The 18526-nt window shown below is 37.0% G+C and overlaps 1 protein-coding gene across 7 annotated transcripts in view; it reads left to right on the top strand.

Annotated features, from left to right (window-relative positions):
• The window catches only part of PDE10A (phosphodiesterase 10A), a 337941-nt gene that overhangs the window by 258643 nt on the left and 60772 nt on the right, over positions 1 to 18526 (top strand). For 3 of the 7 annotated variants that reach the window (XR_014944775.1, XM_085543451.1, XM_085543450.1), the window contains exon 3: positions 4683 to 4763. The exons of the other annotated variants lie outside the window; for them this stretch is intronic. Coding sequence is in view for 2 of the 3 variants with exons in the window: in XM_085543451.1 (XP_085399577.1) it covers positions 4683 to 4763 (81 nt within the window). In the remaining variant the exon portion in view is untranslated. The remainder of the gene's footprint in view (positions 1 to 4682; positions 4764 to 18526) is intronic. 7 annotated transcript variants of the gene reach the window in all.

The raw sequence follows: 18526 nt of genomic DNA on the forward strand, positions 1-18526 counted from the left end.
CCAGAAAGCGCAGAAAAACCTCAGGATGAATAAAAACTCCTATTTTTTTCCTTGGAGATAGCTAGTTGATTTAATGATTATGCTATACTCTTAAAATGGGTGATTTTATATTTCTGTGGGTGGAAGTGAATAAAGGTATTCATCTTAACCGCATACTGGCTGCTAGTGAAAAATTTTCATCATCAAGTTTACCTCTAAAACTTACCTGTTTTCTTAAGACTTTGAACTCATTGTGAAGACAGAAGAGTAAGGCACCAGACAAAGATATAGTAGACCTAATATATATAGTACATCCAAACTATAGGCTTTCCATTTGTCATCCTATAGTGATTTACCTAATGATGATGGTCACTGAGTTCCCTTATCCTGCCAACTGTCTGTAATTAGATGGAGCCTTAGACTAGTTGTCTTGTCCTTGTCTATCAGATTTAGTGCATATGCTTCAAGTATTTTTTATGATGAGCCATAGATATTCACTTATTTGTCTAAGTGGCTTTTGGTAGATCAAGTGTATAGAAAAGGTAACATTGTCACTATACAAGCAATGTAAAATTTGTATAGTGAAATAAACCTTGGCAACTCAATTAACTTATAACAAAATACTTTTCCCTACTGTTCTTCGTTTTCCTCCCTGTATTGTATGAATGCATGTTAAATTGCATTCCTGCTTCATTCAGCAAAAGGGAAGGCCAAAGCATGAGTTTATTCTAGTTGTTTTACTTCTGTACTTTACCTGAGTGATTGTTTCAGGAGATGATACTTGCTCACATGTGTTATAAGAAGTAGACATTGCAAAAAAATGAACTTCTGTTCAGAGCTGCCATGGTCTTCTGTTCAAGGAAGACTTATGTCACAAATATCACTCAGGCACTGTGTAGAAATCACTAGGAATATGGGTGAAGGTTTCTTGGTTCAAAGTTCATAATCAAGTTTTAGAATGAACAAAAAAACACCAAAACACTAAGTTTTGAGCTGACTTTTTTTCAATGGTAGTTAAAGTCAGAGACATTAAAAAAAAAAAATCCTGTAGATTACTATATTGTCAAAAACTAGGAAATAAAATATATGAACGCTTAGATAATTTTCATAGTGCAAGAGGTCATCAATGGTCTGAGAGGGATTTGTATTTTCTTAAGCTCCTTTGGAAAAAAATGACATACTAAAAATTAAAACCATACCTGTGGATTCTCAAAAGAATCTCATAATGTTGAGTAACTGAAAAATAAAGTAGTGGACAAAATCAGCTATGGCTGATCTTTTTTTTCAGAGACCAAGTTGCTTTGTACAAGATATAACAACTGTAAAATTGTTGAGCAAATAGGACGTTACATCCATACTACTCTTAGAATGATCCTGGGCACGTGGCAGGATCATAGAAAAACTGTATGTTTTTCTTTGGGAGAACATGCCAAGTATCCAAAATTTACCAGGAACTAATAAACTGTTGGACTAGCTCAGACTGCAGCCTTATTTTCTCTGTTACCTTAGGTCTAGCCTTGAACTGGCTGATGTAACTCAAGAGGTGCTAGGAACATATTAGAAAAATCAGCCCTGTTAGTGCTTAGCAACAGATAATTCAGCCAAGTAGAGTCAAGTGGGAAACATCATTAAGTCATTTTGGAAATCCACAAATTAATCTGAATTTCAAACATGCTATACAGGTAACTTCACCTTCTGAACACATATAGAACAAAGATGCTCAGATGTCTACAATCTGTAGTTTTGAAAATCAGAAAAGCAGACAAGAAAGGAAGTATTCCTTTAACATAATTATGCTTATTGATCCTGTATGCGTTGAGCTAATAGTTATACCATCACACTGACACAAGGCAATGAACTGTTTGACTAGCACTATGTGAGGATGGTAAGAACCGCTTCACTTGGGTTTGCTGATACAATGTGCTTAGATACCAGCACACTGAGTTTTATTATGTTTAATTATTTTAATCATCTAGATAATTTGAATGAAATGAGTGATTATCTATTATGGAGTGGGAGATTATAGAATGTAATCTCTTTGTCTGAAAGAGATGATCTGTTTTTTTTCCTGTTGAACATTTAAAGCTCAATAGAAAGCAGATTTTGAACAGAAATGTATAATGGGTTATAAAACAGGTGCCAGTTGAATTTTATTTGAAAAACCCACTGTCTTTGAGTATGAGTCTAAAACCCTGAAAAAGAGTTAGTTGCTTTAAGAGTAGTATTTTATCAGTAATAATGTTTAGTTTCTGTTCTTCACAAATTTCATGAAGACTTTTAGGTCTATTGATCTGAAAATATGATATCTGAGGATGGACTTCTAATGTCTAAGATTTTGTTGCTCTCTTATATGTAGGCTTTTTGTTTAGATGTATAGAAGTTAGAAAGGTCTGAATTCCTTGCACTAGCTAGGGCATCTAACTGCTTCTGATAATACTATTAGGCCTGTATAAAGTCTGCCTTACTTATTATCTTTACACTTAACAACTTCTATGAGACAGTTGCCAAACAGGGAGATTTTTCAATCCACAAAAGACTTGTACTGTAACAGATGTTTTATGATTATTTCTGTCATGAGGAAGACAATTTAGGGTTGACTATTTACCTTCATGAAAGAATACCAGAAGAGCAGCCAACAAAATGACTTGGCTACAGATTTGAAGCAACAGGACATCCAATTTTACTCAACACATGCCTAAATTGTGAACTCATTAGCATAAGATATTTCAGATGTTAAAAATGTAAATGGGTTCAAAAAGCGATTAGACACATTCCAAGGTAGAAATATTTCATTGAGAGCTGTTGCATACTATGATCCTGATGCAGCTTCCAGCTGAGAAAATTTGTAAGTCTTTGATTGCTCCAAGGGCGTTCCAGAATAAGGTTACCTTGTGCATCTATATTTTGTGTGCTGTCTCTTTTCCATGTAGCATAGCATCTTCATACAGATTTTATAATGAGCTGTTGCCAGCCAGTGTCATACACAGTAAAATCAAGTAGATGGACTTCAAACAGAGTAGGGCCAAGCTTCTTTTACCATTATGCTTCAGCTTGCCTCTCCAGGAGGTTTCTATACTATCTGTTAGAACTGTGAGTCAAGTTCACTTAGTAACACATTGAAATATACTAAAAGTAATAATAGAAAAAGGTATTCATAACATTGTTTATGGAATGTTTTAGGTAGGTTGCCAGAGGACTTTTCAATTTTAACACTAACACATCCTTTAGAGAAAATACCTTATCCAGATTCATGTTGCTTGGCCACAAAATTACTTTATTCTTTATTCCAAACTCCTTTATGCAAAGGTATCCCTAATTGAAGACAGTGAGTCTTCTTTGACTTGCAGAAGAAAATAGCTATTTTATCTTTAATTCACTGTAACCACTAACACTGAACAACACTTATGTTTTTAATGCAAAAATTGAATGTTTTGTTTGCTTATTTGATTTTTCAGCTAAGAAAGTTGTTTGGTTCACACTTCAAAATGCTATGTTTTATTTGATTTGTCATTTGCTAACTAGGGCAAATCAAAGATAAGGAAATAATTCCAATGATCAGGAATAAGGGCTAAGAAATTAATGAGACAATTCAGTTGTAGCTGTGGGAGGAGAAATGTGTATATATTGTTTGGAAAGCATCACATTAACTGGCTTAACATTGGTGTTAGGTTTTGGTGATTGATGAGGGAAAGAAGAAACAAATTGGTGTTGCAGTTGTATAAATTCTGTTCAAGTTGCTTTAGGGTTTTATTTGTGCTCAAGTAGATGGTCAGGGCTTTCTGAGTGATGGTAAGCTTTATTTAACAAAGTCTGATGAGTTCTACCTCTGCTTTCACCTCTTGGAGAAAAAATTAAATTAGGGCTCTTGTCATTCCTGTGTTTCCTGCCCATAGGGTTTCATTTATAATTCAAAAAAATTAAGAAAAAACACTGCTTCATTAAGTGTCAGAGACACACATTTCCTTAAGCAGACTTTGAGCAGCCCAGAAGGCCATCTATATACTGGGCTGTATCATAAGATACATGGGCAGCAGGGACAGGGAGGTGATTGTCCCCTTCTGCTCTGCCTTCATGAGGCCCAATCTGGAATACTGTGTCCAGGCCAGGGATTCCCAGCAAAAGATGCAGAGCTGTAGGAGCAGGTCCAGAGTAGGACCATGAAGGTGATCAGAGGGCTGGAACACCTCTTTTGTTTTTGAAGAAAGGCTGAGGGAGCTGGGCTTATTTAGCTTGGAGAAGAGAGGGCTTCAGGGAGACTCATTGTGACCTTACAGTCCTTGAGGGGAACTTGTAAACAGGAGGGAGACTGACTTTTTATGTGATCTGATAGTGTTGGAACAAGGGAGGAATGGCATTAAAATAAAAGTGGGGAGATTTAGGTTAGATGTTAGGTGGAAATTTTTTTCTTGGGTGATAAGGCATTGGAACAGATTGCTCTGAGAAACTGTGGATACCCCATCTCTGGAAGTGTTCAAGGCCAGTTTGGATGAGGTCCTGGATAGTATGATCTGGTGGGTGGCAACCCTGACTATAACAAGGATGTTGGAACTGGATGATCTATAAGGTCCCTTCTAACCCAAGATATTTTGTGATTCTATAATAAGGATAGTCCAGAAAAAGGAGAGCAGGAGATTCTTAATCTTTACCAGAGGTCCACAGAACTATATTTTTTATTCTTTCATTCTTTCTTTCTTTTCCATCAGGTGTCACTTTGTTATTTGAAAATGTTTTAGATCATGCCCAGGATCCAAACTTGGAAGAGGAATCAGTGAAAACTGACTTAGGTAACTCATGAGTTTCCCTTAGGAAACAGATGTGGAATCTGGAGAACAGCACTAAATTTCAGTTCTGACTGCAGTAATCCTCCTGTCATATGATTCTTTTCTTCAAGATGATGATACATAGTTTTGTTTTGGTTGTTTTGGTTCTAAAACACATCTGAAAGTGAAGTCTGTAATTTTGCCAACAAGACGCTATATAGGAAGAATAACTGAGTTCAAGAAATGGACATTGCCCAGGTTTTTTACTTCTACCTGGCATACTGAATCGGTGCCTGAAGAACTGTCATATTTGTAAATTCTCACCTGGTTTGGAATATTCTAAATTTTTTGCTACAAGGTGCAACATTTACTAGAAAAATTACTGCTCTGAAGATTAAACTCTTGTTTCAAAGGCATTGCAGCATCATAAATAAACTGAGCTTTGTCAGTAGAGAAGTTTAAAAAACAACTTGCATGCTTATGTCAGTCAGGATTTTTGTAAACATACTTGGCTATATGCCCAGTAAAGATAAGAGTATCAAGTAGTTTTATCAAATAGTATCTTTAAGGACGCCCTGATTTAATGAATTTTGACCCTTTGGGGTTACATAGGACAGAAATGGACAAAAAATGAGGCAGTAGATGCACTTATGCTAGAAAAACAGAAAATGGCCTTTGTATAGTATATAGTTAATGTTTACAGAGAGTTATCCCTTTCAATTAACATCTCATACATTCTAATGAATGGAGAATGTTATTTTTGATGTTTGTGGATTTTCATTTCCAACACTGGTAGATTGATAAGGTAGTGCACTATGCTGGGTTGTATTTAACAACAACATTTCTAACCAGTTCTATGTGCAATTCAAGTAATATTATTTATTCGTATTAATATTAACTATTAAATGGACAACCTAAAGTTTCTAAAAGAAATACGTAGTTGTTTTAAAGATATGGGAAATCCTTTCGTATGTTAAATTAAAGAATACTCTTATTAAATGATACGTTGAACAAGAAATAACTGTAGCGATTGAAAATATGTTAAAACGAAACTGAAGCATTAAATCAGTTGCTGGGTTTTTTTTATTATTATTATTTTTTGCTTGTTTTGAGAATTACAGAATGATGCTGTGTAGAACATGGAGTTCTGTCATTACAATATTCTTCTTGAGTATTTGTTGTGCTCTATTTTCTTTGGATCACATTATGTCAGTATGGTTATGACTAGCATTGATTAGACGATAGCATAAATTGAAAGATTATTCCTTGTAATCTTAAGACTCTAATCAACCTCCCAATATGTTGCTAGCATGAATGTGTCTTTGGGGACAGAACCCAGCCTGCACCATATGGCTGACTGCCAAGTCTTATCCAGTGGAAAGCGAGCTATTATTTTCTTCTTTCTTCAGCACCGTTGGGTTTATGCACTTCTTTGCAGACATTCAGACATAGCTTTTTATTTTACTGTAATCTTTTGCACTAGATATTCACAGGAGTACATTTGCTCTAGCCACATAAATCATACTTCTCCTAAGATAAAGCTGAAATGGGCTCATTTAATTTCTTAACTGTATTTATAAAACTGTAATCTCTATCAATGGTTATGGCTTTTGTTGTTGTTGGTGGTGGTTTTTTTAATTTTTATTTTTATTTTAATGGACACATTTTTACCCTGTCACTGCTGTGGTAGGTGTCCAGTTTCATTGCTATAATATGACAGGCAAGCAAGCATAAGTAAATTAGGGAGCCATTTTGCATTTTTTCCACTACACCTGGAGTTGTCATGGTAAAAGAAAACAGTACAGATACAATACAGTGCAAATAAGTACTTAGAACAGGAACAAAAAATCACTGTACTAACAAAGCACTTCTAGATGTTAGACTGAATCTAAATTTTAATTCCCTCTCTCTTTTGACTGTTCTTAAAAATGCTCTCATCTAAAGTGTCAGTCCTAAACCATTTAAATGTAGGATGGACCGAGTGAATCTTCTCAATTGTATGTCTTCATAGAATCACAGAATGGTTTGGGTTGGACCAACCATCTTGCTCTGATTCCTGCCATGGATTGGGATGCCCCTAGATGTACCTGTTTTCATATTGTACCTTAAAGAAGGCTTTCAAAATTTGAAGATAATAGACTGAATTAAGCTTTTCTTTATATGCTATATTGTTATCTAAAATATATTTAAAAATCTTTTTCTTTCCAATAATGTACTAGAGGAAACCGTTTAATAGAAATAAAAATTCCTTTAGTAGACAGAAGTTTGTCTTGAATATCCCAGACATTAAGAAACTGAAATATCAGTGAGTCCTTTCAGTTCAAGAAGTAGCCAAAGCTATATTTCCTATGGGTTATTTATCTCTTTCTATACTGAACCCATTTTGTCACATTTTGAATGTGACAGGTATTTGCATGTTTTTCAAGTAAATTGGAATGCTAAAAGCTACCATTCTACCTAGTCAAGATGTTGCTTTATCTGGAAGAGAGACAATAGAAAGACAATTAAAAATCATGCAATTCCTCAGTGAATCCTCTGTAGGCTAATAATTCAATATGGTGAAGAGAACAGCAAATGAAAATTTCTCAGGTATCAAGTAAGCTAGTCTGGAACAATATTTAAATCCATTGACATATGTGTGCTAGGCACGTTTGGCTGACCTTTTGTTTGTTTTCTGGGAACATCACCTCTGAGAATAAGTGCAAGTTTTCTGCAGGGATTTTTTGTAATGAAATTTCATTCTTCCTTTTTATGCATTGTGTCCTTTTGTACTAATTCCACATTCTTGTTTAAAGAAAAGTAAGTGTAGCAAAACCCACAAGCTTTTGCCTCTCAGCTGTCTTGTAGACTGCCTGCCTTGAAATCATTTGTATAGAATTCAGGCTCAGAGTGCATCAAGTAACTTGGAAGTTACTCTGAAGAACAAATTGCTATTTTATACTCTTTTTCTTGCAGTCCTTGTACACTTTTTTTTTCATTTAGCATTATTATTATTATTTTTTTAATATGTACTAATTCTTGAATGTAGCTTTATAATGTCTGTACTTGTAAATTATTTAGAATCCTGCAGCTCTATCTGCATTATTACTGTCTTTTTAGTATATGTAGTGTTGTCTGATGAACTTATGAAAACTTTATTGTACTAGAATTTTAATAATGCCATCTGTTCTATTTATGAAAAGTGACAAAGTACACTGAAGTAATTGAATTTTTGCCCTGACAGCTGTATTTTTGAAGCATAAGATTTAAGTTTCCAGTTTTGTTTTGATTTGTTTTTACAGTGATAGTGAAAATTATTTGCTAATATAAATAAATATTTTAAGGCAAATCTTACTTTCTGTATTACATGCACTAGTTTCTTTTTCTTTCTATGAAGTTAAGTTGGTCAATCAGTAATATTCAGTATTACACTTTTTTTTTTTTTTTTTTTTTAAGTAAAACTTGTTTATTACAATGGCAGAGAGTAAATTTATTCTAGAGAGGCTGGTAAAGTAGAGCACCACTACTAGCATCTTTATCCAGTCCTTTTACTCATGCTATCGTCTTTGTCCCTGTCTCCTGTCTTCTCCTCCTTTACAACTCTATCTTGAAGCTCTCTTCTTTGGCACCTATTTCTATTTTCAGTCTTTCTTTGTTTGATTATTTTAATGTTAGTCTTTTGAACCACTGGCTTGTTGTGTAGTTATTACATGGTTCTCTTTGGTGTAGTTTTGTAGGCCAATCTGTCTCTTGCAATTAGACATCAAAACAAATGATCACAACTAATAATTCTTGAATATAGCAGTCTTGTGGACTGTATGTATGCCTACATGGGTGTGAGACCCAAATAGACTAACTAAAGCAGCTCTGGTGTTCCTTAGCTAGGTAAATGCAGAATATGAAAAAAAGAGTCTATGGAACAGTTCCATCACTGAGTTGTTTTTTTCAGTTTCCTGATCCAGATAGTTGAGTAGTACTTGCTTATGTAAGAATTCCATGTCAGTGTTGACAGAAGGCCTGATGAAGGATGTTGGGAAGAATTATGTTGTAAGTGACAAAATATGAGTATTTCAAAACTGTTTTGAATGCATGGGGAGAAGTGACTTAGATTATGAATTACCCTTTTCATACTTGCGGGAATAGATTTCTCACTTGGTTGCCTGCTCTCAGTATGTGATCATTAGTAGTTTTCTTAGATTGATAATTTGGGAGACACAGCTCCTTATCCCAGCAGGTGGGAACCTCAAGCATGCTTAAGAGGTACAGTTGGCTTTGGTTCTCTTATTCCACTGACAGAAGCAGTACTTTCACTCTGTGTTACTGCTGTGTTAGATATAGTTTATTAGCTTCCCAGCTGATTTCTTTATATATTCACTGAGTTCTTATTAGTATTTCAATTAATTTACCATCTGCATTAGATTTTGTTAGTTAACAAAAAATTACATTCATGTGCTTTTTTATTTACGTGAACACATCTAGTTCTTCATTTGCACAAAGGCTGTGCATCTGTATTTCACAGAACCACAGAATGGCCCAGATTGGAAGAGTCCTCAAGGATCATGAATCTCTAACCCCTTACCCTGCCACAGTCAGGTCCACCAACTTCTACATTTAATACTACACCAGGCTGCCCAGGGTCCCATCCAACCTGGAATTGATCACCTCCAGGGACATCCATCCACAGCCTCTCTGGGCAGCCTGTTCCAGCACCTCACTACTCTCATAGTAAAATATGTATTTGCAGTATTTTGGATGTTTCTACATTCTTTTCCCCTCGTTTTTCTTGATTTCGGAGTGTCAAGTGGTCTGCAAGTATGAATTTCTTCTGAAAATGCCAGTGGGATCAGTTTTGTCTGTGATTATGTTTCTGAGGTAAGTTGGCCTTGTAGCCTCTGAAAATGGGGTGGTCTCTTTCATGATGTCTCTCCCATGTTCCCTTGCTTATGGCTGCATGTTTCAGTCAGCTAATTATTATAGAGAAACCACCTCTGCATTATAGTGCAGCCCGACCTTTGTTTGAAGCATATGCCAGAGTTTTTCAGCTTAAAGTTGGTATGCAGTAGTTTCACTGACCTAGCTGGATCATGAGAACGTGCAGGCAGATTCATATATGAGAAAATCATCATTACACTAGGGACTGGGTTCAGCCTGTGAGTGAATGAAAGGACTGAGTAATTTCAATGCCGATGTGCCAAGGTATTTAATGGGCATAACTCGTGCTGAGTGTCTTCGGTTAGGTCTGCAAGTTTGCAATGCACTGTGGTACTCAAGTGCCTGATTTTGGCAGTCACAGTGTCTTCGAGGCGTTTGTAGGTCTGAATGGAGTTCTACTTGTGGCCATTTCCTTGGGTCCTGTCCGTTGCCTGTGAGAAGATGCCAAACCCCTCCTCATCCCAACCTCCCTTCAGGAAGCTGTCGAGTGCAATGCAGTCTCTCCTGAGCCTTCTCCTGACTAAACAGTCCCGGCTCCCTCAGCTGCTCCTCATAAGACTTGTGCTCCTGATCCCTAACCACTGTCATTGCCCTTCTCTGGACGCATTCCAGGGCCTCAATGTCATTCCTGTAGTGAAGGGACAAAATTAAAAACCGTACTCGAGATGCGGCCTCACCAGTGCTGAGTACAGGGGGATGAGTACCACCTTGCTCCTGCTTGGCCACACTATCTCTAATGCAGGCCAGGATGCCATTGGCCCTCTTGGCCATTGTCACTGTTGCTTGAGCTGTGGTAAATCTTTTTACCTACTCACAGTTGGATTACTTAACTATTTTGCATTCACTGAAATGCTAGTGTAAGAATACTGAACTCCACAAATGTCTTGGATTTTTCTTATTTATTTATTCTTAATTTTATTATTTATTTATTTATTTTGTACAGCAGCCAAGAAGATAAGTTTCATTATAACTTTTTGAGGTTTTCTTGCATAATTCCTTTGGATTATCAGTATCTATCACTATAAGTCTGTTCCTAGTAAAACTATGTAGTTTAGAGATTCAGAAGCTACAGTCATTACCTTTCACAGAGAGCTGTGTATGATTCAGTTCATGTTCTGTTCCTTTTACACTCACCAAAGTTATAATTATTTTTTGTTCCAACAATCTCCCCCTTGAAAGCAAAATGTTTCACTCGCTCATGGTGGGTGTACTGATAAGTAGCAAATAGTTCAATCATTTCTCTTAGTTCCACTCTGTTTACTGTGTTAGTTTAACATGTCATTTTTCAAATACTCAAAAATCCTGAATTACCTGCACATCATTATTCTGTAGTGCTCAACACGTAGTCACTGAGAGCTTGATTATGTTTTCAAATAAATCAGCTGAAATTCTTAAGAGCAAAGAGGCTTAATTTGTAAATTTTATGCTGTCACTTCTTTGCTGTCACTGTTATTCAGATTAATTTGAACATTTTCTCAGTTTCTCAGTTTTCAGTCTCCAGGGTAAAATAAATAAAATGCATCTCTAATACAAATGTATGTATGTTGTAGTTACAGTAGGGTGTCTTCAGAGGGACTGAAATGATTCCCTGATGTAAATATGTTTCACCGGATCACTGCTCCCTCCCATGTGGTAACCTATCATCTCTAATGCTAATGATCCTTTTACCCTTGTTGACGTTAGCAAACTTTTCCTCTGGGGCATTTCTTTTGTTTACTTTGTCAGTTGGTTGAAAGAGAGGAAAACTGCTCTGTCTTGATTTTTCTGCAGATGTTGAAGTTTCTACTGAAAAGTTCAGTGACACTAGGTTTGTTTAGAGTGTATTCAGAGAAAAAGGAGAAAACAAAGTAGGCAGGAGCTTCTTGTTTGGCTTTTAGTTTCTGTATAGCAGATAACCTTTTAAATCTGAAAATTCATTTTTTTTCTAACAACAATGAAATCCAACAACATCAACAACTCCCCATACTCCACCCCCCATTTCTAAACAGAGAGTTGAGATTACAGAAAGCAACAAGATGGGGATTAGAACAAAATAGAATTAAGGAGAAAAATGTATAGCCATAGTAAAAACAAAGTGGTGTCTTGCTAGTTTATTTCCCCAAGGGTTACATGAAGTGCTTGCTGTTAACAAATGTATGATTACTACATTCTCTTTCTGTTACTGAACTGCATGCAGTATTTTTTGCTCCAGAAGCTGTGAACTTGTAGAAATTTCTCAGCTCATTTGTACTCTAAGCCTTTGAAACATCATTCCTTGTCAGGAATGGGAATTTCACAGCACTAAGCTGGGTGCAGTTTTTGATCCCAGCCCTTGCCACGTTTGGCTGTGAATGGAAGATATATGTATTTGATGTTGGTGAGGGAGGAGGACTCGCCTTTGCTTAAAATCCTGCAGATGGCTTATCAGTTATGAGGACATATTTATGGTCTGCTCATGAACCTGCCAAACTAAGTAGTGCAGCAATTTCCAGAGAGTATGTGTGATAATTCACATGTATAATATTTCCAGTTGACTTACAGTCTAACCAGTGTAGCTTTCTCAGGTTGCTGGTGCTTTGTAGTAACTGCTTCAAGTGGTGTTCCCTTGTCGTGATCTCTTTTAACTCAGGATTGCTATACATAACAGGAATGCTGAGACATTAAATACATAGAAGCACTGATGGTGTCCAGTGCATGCTGGAGCATTTCTGTTGACTTCATTGGAGTTGCTTAAGGTGTATTCTGAATAGCACTGAAGCCAACAGCAAGGTAATTTTTTCCATCTCATTGAAAACATCTGCTGAATACAGTAAAGCCTCAGGCTTTGCACAATATGTTTGAAGCATTCAGAAGTGAAGGAACAGCTCTACTTAGTAGCGGAAGAACAGCCTAGTAGTGTTAATACTATTTCTGAGATGCAGCAATAGCAATGAACTTCAAAGACACCTTAAATATGGCAGCCAGGAAAATTCCATGGGGCCAAAAGCTAGGAAAAATTTGAGATTAATGTTAGGAGAGTGATACAGAAATTTTGTTACTGTCAGGCATGAGACTTCCATTGTGCGTTTGCAAGACCTTTAATCCATTTTAAAGACTGCTGCCTACAGCAGCAAGTGTGGCAAATGCCAAGCAGAATTGATTGTTAGGCAAGAAAAGCGGTAGATACAGCCAAGAAAGTGTACCTGTAAACTGATAAGCATGAAAAAAAACCCTCTAAATTGCTATGCATGCTTTTGAGCCTGTTTTCGAATGGTTATGTACCTGTAATAGACAATGTCTGCAGCTCATTGACTGGTAAGATAGATGAGCTGACCAATTTAACAGACTGTGCATTCAACAGGATCTTAAGTCATAGGCTAATTATCATAAAACACAGTTGTGGACTGTCTTGGTGAAGGACTTCGGTGCTAGAAATTACTAAGTTTCTTTTGTGGTCAGAGACCAGGTTCCAACATGATTTTTCCTGAGGTGTCTTCAACCTGAGAGACTTAGGCAGAATTTTATGAAGCTGTTTTAGCTAATGTGGGAAGACCTCATTTCACAAGTTCAGAGGTACATCCATCATCCAGTCAACTAAACAGAAGGGAAAAAGGAAGTATGTTAACTATAAAGCAATTTTTGTGCTAATCATTTTGCAGAATTATGCTAATTAGATTAGCTTAAATTGTCACATCAAGTATATAGCTGGGAATTTCTTGCCCACGAATACAGAATGTGCAGAGCCACTATCAATATACGTTGTGCCGCTTATCACTTTCAAAAATGAGAAAAATTTGAATCTTTCATATGCCTTTCTGTTCTTACAAGGTCTGACAGCATTTTCAGAAGACAGCACTTTCAAAATATGTGGCCAGATCAGGCTGTGCAAAATTGATAGAATCATAGAATATCCCAAGCTGGAAAGGAATTACAAGGAGCATTGAGTCCAATTCCTGCCTGCACACAGGAACACTCAAAAATCAGATTGTGTGGCTTGAGAACATTGTCCAAGCTATATACCATGATCATTTCCTTGGGTGCCTGTTCCTGTGTCCACCCTCTTGATGAAGAACCTTTTCCTGACATCCAACTTGACCCTGCCCTGATGCAGTTCTGTGCTGTTCCCTCAGGTCCTGTTGCTTTCAACAGAGAGCAGAGCTCAGTGCTGCTCCTCCATACGAGGAGCTGCAGTCTCCATGAGGCCTCCCGTCAGCCTCTGTTTTGGACTGAACAAACCCAGGGACCTCAGCTGCTCCTCATTCTTCTTTCAGTCTAGATTCTTCACCATCTTTGTTGTCCCCCTTTAGACACCAACAACTTTACACACTTTTGTTGCTTTTTTTACTTTCCCACCAAGAACTGTACACCATACTTGAGGTGAGGCTGTACCAGTGCACTGTGAAGCAGCAGAATCACTTCCCTCAACAATCTGGCAGTTCTGTGCATGATGCACCCCATGATATGGTTAGCCTTTCTTGTTTCTTGAGCATGCTGTTGACTCATGTTCAAATTTCTGTCAACCAAATTGCTACAAGTATTTCATCAGTTCCATGATGGCTAAGTTAATAGAAGGCATTGAGCTTCCAGGCATGTTATTGTCTCTGATGAATTCAGACGAACTGTCTTCTAGCCCCTACTTTGTGTAACTCCCTGCTTGCTTGTTTGCCGAGGAGTGTAGGACATGTGACAGACAGTGAGGTTTTGTCCATATCATCTGCAGGAAGTCTTGGTTCATGATCTTTTATTTTCCGATCCATGTTAGCTAGTTGTTTTTAAAAAGGTGAACTGAGATGCTTTTCAAGAACTTCTAAAAATTCTGACTTTTTTTTTTTTTTATGCCAAGCTTGAATGCATTTTTTTTTTGTGCTTCAAGGAAAGAAGCCTCATAAACTACTAGGGATCGATATCGATGACTATTTACTTTCAGTGTCAAAGTCCTTGTCTAAACAAACTGTCTAATTTAGTTTGGCTATTAAGTTACGTCACAAGTGCTTCTAAATTGTGATATGAATCTAAACAGCTGGATGTCAGGAGGTCTGTTCAGGTACTCTAGGTGACACTGTTTTTAAGAGGCAAGAAATTTTCTTGAATGACAGTTCTAACATTTTTGTTACATGTATGTGATTGTTGTCACTTTAGGAAACACCCTCAGCTAAGATCCTACAATTTCAGTGGGGACATAAAATGCCAGGGTCAAGTTGCATTTAAAACTGACTGACCAACTGATATGATACTCTTCTACTAAAGAAATAAATGCGGTAAACTTTTTTTCATGGTGGTTGTAATAGTCTGTAGTCGCTGTAGATTTGTCAGTGTAGAATTTCTTCTGACATATGGATGCATGACAATTCACATGGTAAAAAATCAGCAAAGATATGCTAGTCTAATTACATCTAAAACAACTTGTGTCTTATTAGCTGATGGAAAAGGAGCCTAAAGCAAATTTTTAAGAGAAAAAGTATTAGGTCAATCTGACATCTGCTGTGTGGGAAAACAATCCTTGGGAAAATGAGACTGTATGCTATCTTGGATCTCATAAACAGAATTAATCCTAAGAAGTTGTTCATCATCATCAATGATGGTGGATCAGCAGTAGTATTTAACGACATAGAATAAAGAACAGTGTTAGGTCAGGGAGAAAGTACAACACTTTTTCTGGAAGAGATTCCTGTCATAAAACTTGCTGGGTATTAGAATTATTTTTTCCATGAAAAATGCTTTGCAATATCTTATCTGAAATGCTGAATTAAGTCATGTTTATGACTACTTTGTCTTACCATCTTGAAGTTCTCAGATGATCATTCACCTTTGTAAAATATGAAAAGCGTTCATACTAATATATTACAAGATGAGATTCTACGTATGCCAAAACTAATATTTTCTCTTTGCATGAAACATTACACAGTTTAAAATAACCCCCAGAGAGTGAACCATTTCCTGCAATATTAGTGGACTGGACTTGGCTCACTATGGGGCAAGAGGGGCATCATTGCTGCTGCAAGGGTTTTGGTCTGTCTGAATGCTTGGTGGGAAAACCCTTACATTTATTTCTGTTCCCTACAGTTTCTGTTTTTGTTTGTTTGTTTGTTTTTTAGTTATAGTATCAGTGAACATTTATGCTCAAATTAACAAGACATATATGTAACAGGTTTTATATTGCCAGCTAAATGGGGGTCTTCCGATCGATTACCATCACGTACCTGTTGTTTCAGAAGTTCTTGAACTTCTTCACAAGCCCTTACTTTCTCACAGGTTGTTCTTTTCATTCAGTGCAGATGTCTATTTTTTTATACACAGTTTGCCATAATAAACAGGAACTTCTATGTTCAAGAAATAATATTTCTCTATAACTCTATAACAAGCTGCTATTTATTGATATACTTAATGACTCTGAATTTATTTTAATGTTTATTCTGTTTCTTTAAAATATCCTACAGAGAGGGAAATTGATTTACAAGCCAGATATCAGTGCATTTGTAGCTCTTAAACAAACAGAAATCATGGCTTTTAAAATAAAGAATTATGCAATTCAGGGCTATTTTTCTTCAGCCTCCTGTTAGTTTCATTTGTTACCTAATCCCATGTTTTGGCTAGGGGAATTCGCTAATAGAATGATTTGTGGGAATTCTGCTGTTTTACTGCATGTAGATGGCGTAAGGGAGCTTGAAAGGCAGGCTTGCTTCCTACACTGCATTCCTCATTCCCCTAAAAATGTCTTCCTTGTATTTCCCATATATTCATAATCACTGAATTGCAAACATCACCAGCAGATATCTCCTTGTATGACTGAGTGACCCTCCTGGTGAATGAGGCAAAGACTGTTCACGTGGTCTACCTAGGCTTCAGAAAAGCCTTTGACACTGTCCTACATGGTATTTTCCTGAAGAAGCTGTCGGCCTGTGGCTTGGACAGATACGCTCTTTGCCGGGTGCAAAGAATTGTGGTGCATAGAGTTAAATGGAACACGTGACCAGTCATGTGTGGTGTTCCCCAGGGGTCCGTATCGGGACCTGTATTCTTTAGTTTCTGTGTTAATGACCTGGGCAAGGGGTTTGAGTGCACCCTCAATAAGTTTTCAGATGGCACCAAGTTGGCTGGAAGTGTTGATCTGCCAGGGGTTAGCAAGGCTCTACAGAGGGATCTGGACTGGCTGGATGGCTGGGCTAAGGCGATTGAGATGAAGCTGAACAAGACCAAGTGCTGACTGCTGCATTTTGACCACAACAACCCCAGGCATTGTTAAAGGCTTGGGGAAGAGTGACTGGAATACTTTGTGGAAGAAAGGGACTCAGGGATGTTGATGGGCACTCGACTAAATGTGCCAACAGTGTGCCCAGGAAGCAAGAAGGACAGTGGCATCCTGGCTTGTATCAGAAATAGTGTTGCCAGCAGGAGCAAGGAGGTGAACATCCTTCTGTGCTCAACCCTGGTGAGGCCATACCTTGAGTACTGTGTTCAGTTTTAGGCTCCTCTTACAAGAAAGACATTGAGGCCTTAGGGTGTTTCCAGAGAAGGAGCGCAAAGCTGGTAAGGGGACTGGAGCATAAGCCTTCTGAGGAGTGGTTGAGGGAACTGGGATGGTTTAGGCCAGAGAGAAGTCTCAGGGGAGACCTTACTGCTCTCTACAACTGCCTGTAAGGAGTTTGTGGTGAGGTGAATGGTTGGACTGGATGATCTTGGAGATCTTTTCCAACCTTGATAATTGTGTACTTCTATGATTCTAACATCAAACCTCCCAAACACTTTTTATGTGTCTTCTGGAAGAGAGAGAATGGGATATCAATTTTATCTTTCTGGTTTTGAAAAAATACTGTCTCTGCTAATTCTTCCATGAAGTTCGTCTTTACTGAGTACCATAGCTATTGTGTCTTCTTTGTATGGTTGTTTTAATTTCTTCACAGAAGGAAATAGACATGTTTTTATTTATTTTCTTTTTTTTTTTTTTTTTTGACATAATGACCATCTTTCCATGTTCATCTGCTGTATCCAGCAAAATACATGCCTTTATGGTGGTTTCATATGTTACCTGTGTGTAACTTCTTAATCACTTTTTACCTTTGTAATAATTAACAATTAGTTGCGGGGCATGATTTGCACATTAGCATGTTTTGTATTATAAAAGCAAAAGTGCAGCATTATGTATGTATGGGAGGTATAATGTTGGGTAGTTTACATTTGCAAAATTCTGCTCAGCCTATGAAGCTGCATTGTTGAGGTTCTCCAAAAATATGAGTAACGTTTTTTTACACATGTAAATATGCTCTTCTCAAATATTCTTCACTTGGAGGTCATTTTGAAAAAAAATATAGCTAATACTAAGTAGCTTAGATGATATTATATCTGTATTTAACAGATACATCTTCTGTACAGAAGTATCCAAATATGCATAAATAAGGCCAACAAAAATAAACATGTTATCTTTCTCGGTAAGATTAAATCTGTTTGTTGACTCGCAATTAATTTGAAAAACTTTGTAATTCCATTTCTACTATCAAAGGAAAAGTATACAAATAGCTCTCTTTGTATTTTCAAAAAGACGTAAACAACTAGAGGGTAAGGATGAGTTTAAGCTGCTTTTGGTGTGGTTGAACTAGAAGCTGAAACTTCCTGTGGTAAATGCATTCTTGTATAAATAGTATGCAGTCTTTTAGCTCAAGCTCTGTTGCTGCACCTGTGATTATCAGTGCATATTAAAATTGCAAAAATAGTGTGACAGTCTGCATTTGAAACAGAAGACATAGTAGCATATATATGTCTGTAATCTCTGTGTTTTTAATGCATTAGGAAGTTACCTTGGTTATATTCTCATAGTCCTATGATCACAAGATTTTTCTTCCACATCCAGAGAACTCAACAGGAATACTTCCTAACAGGAAATCTCAGTTTACTCACTAATTTGCTTATGTAGGCATCATTGG

Source organism: Coturnix japonica, chromosome 3, assembly GCF_054131305.1.
Source record: "Coturnix japonica strain WE chromosome 3, WE-NBRP24, whole genome shotgun sequence".
Lineage (NCBI taxonomy): Eukaryota > Metazoa > Chordata > Aves > Galliformes > Phasianidae > Coturnix > Coturnix japonica.